The sequence below is a fragment of the Delphinapterus leucas genome, chromosome 19, assembly GCF_059928025.1.
Source record: "Delphinapterus leucas isolate spDelLeu-1000000601 "Yukka" chromosome 19, BTC_Dleu_Yukka2, whole genome shotgun sequence".
Taxonomy (NCBI): domain Eukaryota; kingdom Metazoa; phylum Chordata; class Mammalia; order Artiodactyla; family Monodontidae; genus Delphinapterus; species Delphinapterus leucas.
The window spans coordinates 56,129,625-56,135,624 of NC_143147.1; the positions used below are offsets into that span (position 1 = coordinate 56,129,625).

Here is a 6,000-nt window from a genome sequence, read left to right on the forward strand (position 1 = left end):
GCAGCATTATTCATAACAGCCAAAAAGGGGAAACTCTAATGTCCATCAAATGAAGAACGGATGAACAAAATGTGGTATATCCACATAAGGGAATATTTATTCATCAATAAAAAGGAACAAAGCACCGATACAGGCTACAACATGGATGAACCTTGAAAACATTACGCTAAGTGAAAGAAGCCAGACACGGAAGACCACATGTAGCACGATTCCATTTATATGTAATGTCCAGAACAGGCAAATCTACAGAGACAAATGTAGATCAGTGGTTACCAGGGGCTGGGAGGTTTGTGGGAAATGGGGAGTGACAGCTAATGGGTATGGAGCTTCTTTTGGGGATGACGAAAATATCATAAAATTGATAGTGGTGGTGGTTGCACAATTCTGTGAATATACTAAAAGTCATTGAACTGTGTATTTTAAATGGGTGAATTGTATGCTATGTGAATTATAGCTCAATAAAGCTGTTAAAATGTTAATAGAGGTAATGTTTGGGTAACAGAATTATAGATATGTTGTGCGTTTTAAAAAAATTTAGACTATCTATGCTTTCTTTTTTCTTTATTACGACAAATATGATAATACTCTGAGAGATTTATTTTCAAATCTTCCCACGTTATCATACAGAAAGCATCAAACACACAAAAGATTGGAAGAAAAGGAAATCACCTTTCTTAGAATAGTGGAAAAATTGGAAAGAACCCATATGACCCCAGTAGGGTGATCACCAGGCAAAGCATGGCTTATTACCACATCAACCCTGCTCAGCTAGGACCCCAGTCCCTAACCTGGGGCTGGGCACAGAAGGCTCAAATGCTTTCTGAGTGGATGATGGTTTACTAAGGTGCTACTGAAAGTGACAAATGCAATGGTGCACTCAGAACATTTCCTAACAGGTCACAGGAGACATTCTGTGAAAAAAAAAAAACTGAACAAAAATACAGAACACAGGGACTTCCCTAGTGGCGCAGTGGTTAAGAATCTGCCTGCCAATGCAGGGGACATGGGTTCGAGCCCTAGCCCGGGAAGATCCCATGTGCCACGCAGCAACTAAGCCCCCGTGCGCCACAACTACTGAGCCTGTGCTCTAGAGCCCGTGAGCCACAGCTACTGAGCCCGCGAGCCACAGCTACTGAGCCCACGTGCCACAACTACTGAAGCCCGTGTGCCACAACTACTGAAGCCCACCGCGCCTAGAGCCCGGGCTCCACAACAAGAGAAGCCACCGCAGTGAGAAGCCTGCGTGCAGCAACAAAGAGTAGCCCCCGCTCCCCGCAACTAGAGAAAGCCCGCACACAGCAACGAAGACCCAACACAGACAAAAAATTTTTTTAAATAAATAAATAAATAAATAAAATATATACAGAACACATTTTTACACTGTTCGACTTGCTGTGTCTTTGTACATGAAGATCATAAGATAATCAGAAGTGATGCAGAGACTGTGTAAAAGGAACTTAAAATTTTTAAAAGTCATGTAAGCAAGGACCTTGGGATTTTTTGTTTGTTTTTGTATGGTATCTAGTGGGGGGGGGGCGCATTTTAAGTTCTACTTTTCGCAGTCCGTATGTGGTCTGGTGCACTCACTCATTTAAATATCTCTGAGCATGTGTTGCTCTGAGGCAGCAAAGTCTGAAACCAAACATGGGAAATAGGTAAAGATAAAGATAGGAAAAAAAAAATCCCCAGCCCCTGGGAAATATAGCCAACCAGCATGTTTATTATTCACAGACTATGATTCACTGTCCCTATTTTTTAAGCCAGCCTCATACTCTAATCATATTGCTAGGTTACAGGCCCCGAGTTATGCGTGCATAATGAAAACAGAATCCATCAAAATGATACATTAGGCTTTTCTCCCCTATATCATCTCTTTAGGGAGAACATCTGATCATTATAAAACATACACAATATTAAGCCTAAGGATTACTGTGGATTCCCCAAACCAAAGAGGTTTCCAATGAAAATGAAATAGTTATCCAATGATTCTTCAACCTGAAGACTGGAGACGCCATTGGAGGCATGCAAATAACTATAACCCCCAGGCCCATGCAGATGGCACTGCTCTGTTCAGACGTGAAGAAACCTTTACATAGCTCACTGGCTTTATATTCGGGAATATGGTCTACCGTCGAACGTTCTCAAGAATCACTCTCATACACATTTTCTCTTGTGCTCTTAGAAGCCACATGACTGCGGAGAGCCTCCTGGGCAGGCAAGTTAATGAAACAAAACAAACACACGTGCACAACTACAGTCTAATTTCAGGATCAGCAGTCCTGAGAACATGAGCTTCATGAATCACCCTCCTCACTCTCCTCGTGGCAGCAGTATTAATACTCGATACCTCCTATGAGGACAATTCATGCAGGTGATAACTATCAGAATAAATGATAAGCAAGGCCATTTCTAGTTAAGACTCATGTCTCCGTGTGTTTTTGTGCACATGTGATCTGCAATTCTCCGTGAAGTTGTTTATCCCCCTCTAAAACCAAAACATCGGCTGAATAAAAGAAATGGCATATCCTCTCGCTGAAGAAAGTACCCTGCCTCACGTGCCACAGATCTCTTTGGTACTTGAGAGAAGTGACACCCAAACACTGTACAATGAGGACCACAGGGCAGCAATGATGCAACACAAACCAACATCAGGCACAAGATCCAGGTCTAGGAAGGAGGCGAAAAACTCACTGACTGAATAAGCACCTTCTGGATTAAAAAAAGACACAGCCCTGAGTGCTTAGTAACACCGTTATAACTGCATTTTGGATCCGGTAGCCTGGAGTCTCAGCTCGCAGGTGAGTCAATGTCTGGCTCAGACACACACTGAAGGAAAATCACAATACTGCCTCCTCTGCACTAGTTACTTCATCAATCAAAAAGAAACAGCATCAAAAAATATTCCTTGCTCAGGCATAGTATAACATTGAAAAATGATGACTTAGAGTAAAAAACACCTTTGGGGGGTGGCAAGGAGGATTTTACATTACCTATGATGAGCCAGATCCCTTCACACCTGTTAGTGTGTTAGCTGTCCCCATTTCACAGATCAGGAAACAGAGTCTCTAAGACTCTGAGGACACAGCTACCAAGGGACCAGAAAGAACTCAGGTTTGTCTGATTTTACAGCCAGTACATTCTGCACAACATCACTGCTGCCTAGTTTAACTGCAAACTCGGCAATGCATTTCATTTAGAATTTTAAAATAATACTTCCCACTATGTTTGGGGATCGAAGTTTCTACTGGTAGGTAATTCTGGGAATGAAATTCTGACCTTTGCCCTTAAAAGCAGTTACACTAAAACATAACCTTTTGATAAGGGTTGGACTCTTTTACCATGAACTCTGAAAAGTTTGGATTTCTAAATACAATTTGGAAATATTTACATGAACCGAAACTATAGTCCCAACTAAGGCTAAATAGTTATTTTTGGTTCTTTAGCCAAAGTTGTTCAATAACTAAAACACTAGACTCCAGTGACAGAATAGCACACGAAGAGATGTGGCAAAGAAAACAATATGCACAAGGCTCTGATGATATGAAATGACTGATTTCCATTTCATACATTTTGGTCACTCTCTTTACACTCTTATTTGTGGACAGATGCCAGGCAGCAGTTAACCAATCCAAGATGAAATGTTCAAGTTCAAAACCTGACCCCAGTTTTGAAAGTGGATTTTTAAAAAATTCAATCACAAGGAAAACTTAACTGACATGAGTTTTATTGTGAAGTGTGTACAAATTTTCCTTTTAAAAAAACCCCGGGATTTCCCTGGTGGCACAGTGGTTAAGAATCCGCCTGCCAATGGAGGGGACACGGGTTCGAGCCCTGGTCCAGGAAAATCCCACATGCCGCGGAGTGACTAAGCCCATGCGCCACAACTACCGAGCTTGCACTCTAGAGCCCACGAGCCAAAACTACTGAGCCCACGTGCCACAACTACTGAAGCCCAGGCGCCTAGAGCCCGTGCTCTGCAATAAAGAGAAGCCACCCCAATGAGAAGCCTGTGCACTGCAACAAGGAGCAGCCCCCGCTCGCTGCAACTAGAGAGAGCCCGGGCGCAGGAGCAAAGACCCAAAGCAGCCAAAAATAAATTAATAAATTAATTTAAATAAATAAATAAATAACCCTGAATTTGAAAAAGGTGGCCTCATATTACTTCAGCTGTTTCCAAATTCTTGTTACCCCAAGAGCACGGATTATTATTTACCTAAAATGCATAACCTCCAAAGAGTTCATGCTGTGGCACTCAGGTATACACATGTCAATTCTCCACCTGGACACCTGGTACCTGATACACCATATTAAAAAGTACACAGTGGAGGTCATTAAACAGAACCTGCTCCAATGCACCATACCCACATCCTGAACAATACGTTTTTTTTCCTTTTTTTTTTTTTAAAAAAAAAAACCACTCACTAATTTAGGTTCTTCCAACCAGAAGGGGAAAAAAAGCCAAGTCTGTCCACAAAATGTCCTCCCAGCCACGGTGCCCGAATCCACAGCCTGAGTGAAGGCCTGAAAGTTAAATAAATGTAAACCAGGCTCTTCTCTCCAGAAAAAGATGAAAAGACTTTTTGGACAGCCCCACGGTGTTCTCCCGTGAGGAGACAGTCTTTCGTTTAAAGTTTCGAAGCGGCTTCACTGCTGTCCCATATGGGGTCTTGAAAACCAGAGTACCATTCCCACCGCTTAACCTGCTTAACGATGTCTTGCTGCCCGAAAGGAAGCCCGCTGTCTCCAATGCCAAGAAACCTGCAAGGCAGGTAAGCGGAATCAAGCTCTAGGGTAAGAACGCTTACCCACTTCCAGTGGCATTCGTTTCCCAAAGTTCTCGCATTTTGAAAAGTTCAAGCTAAGATTACAAACGCAAGACATTCCCTTCCCCTTGGTTACAGGGCCCTTTCTGCCCTTCCTCCACGGCCACCGCCAGGCCGAGTTGGCGCCCACCGGCGGGAAGGGTCCGGCAGGTGGGGCGGCCTCCCAAGGGCCCGGGGCCTTCTGGAGACCCCAAGGTGCCGCTAGGACGACACAAAGTTGCGCCGGAGAGCACACGGCCGGGTAGGCGCTGCTCGTGACAGCCGCGCTGGCCCGCGAGGCCCCTGGGTGGCGGACGCCTCGGCGGGGCCGGCCGTGGCCGCCACTCCGGCCGGTCAGGAGGCCGCCACTCCCCGACAGGCGCCGTCTCCGCCCGGGCGCACGGAGCCTGGGGCCGCCGCCGCCGCGTTGCCGGCTCGGACCCCGGCCCGTCCCGCGCCGTTCCCCACCCCAACCTTCCCGGTCACTCACCCGGGGGCTGGGCAGCAGCAACGCCAGCAGCAGCAGCTGCAGTCGGGCAGGCATGGCGAGGACTCGGCCCTGGCTCCTGACCGGTCCGGCCGGCTCCAGGGGGGCGGTGCGGGCGTGCAGAGGACGGGGCGGGGGCGCCGCGACAACAGTGCGGCGTCGGCCGGGACTCCGCAGACGCAGAGCTATCTAGGCGGTGGTGGCACCCCCATTCCCGGCCCTATAAGTGCCGGGCGCCGGCGCTTCTTCCGGTCGGGGCGGGGCAGGAGGCGGGGCCGGCCTAGGGGCGGGTCTGGGATTGGGCGGGGCCCAGGCGTGGGGGCGGGCTGGGGTTGGCCTGGGCGGGGCTGTCGCTGGAGGGGCGGGGTTATAGGCGGTGCCAAAGGCAGCTTGGGCCTCCGGCTGGCCTTAAGTGCCCCGGCCGCGGCGGCAGGAGAAGAGTACCAGGCTTCTGCGTCGGGCATCTAGGGACGCTGAGTGATCGAGGCAAAGAGCTTGCCTGAGGGCAAGGGGAGACCGGCAACCCCGCCACACGGGCGCATTCCCTGCCCCAGGCGGTCCCAGTGATCCCGCTGAGAGATCCGCTGCGTCAGACTTGATCAGGAAAGGCCAGGAGACAGCCGGTGCCGAGTGTCCAGAGTCCCCGCTCCGTCTTCCCGCCGTGGTGGGATCGTCAGCGACCTCCGGAGTGAGGGTCGGCAGCTGGCAGGG

At 48.2% G+C, this 6,000-nt stretch overlaps 1 protein-coding gene across 3 annotated transcripts in view; it reads right to left on the reverse strand.

Moving 5' to 3' along the window:
* The window catches only part of ERN1 (endoplasmic reticulum to nucleus signaling 1), a 95,582-nt gene extending 90,011 nt beyond the window's left edge, over positions 1-5,571 (reverse strand). For all 3 annotated transcript variants that reach the window (XR_016389019.1, XM_022589151.3, XM_089901421.1), the window contains exon 1: positions 5,293-5,571. Coding sequence is in view for 2 of the 3 variants with exons in the window: in XM_022589151.3 (XP_022444859.1) it covers positions 5,293-5,346 (54 nt within the window). In the remaining variant the exon portion in view is untranslated. The remainder of the gene's footprint in view (positions 1-5,292) is intronic.
* Positions 5,572-6,000: the final 429 nt, after the last annotated feature.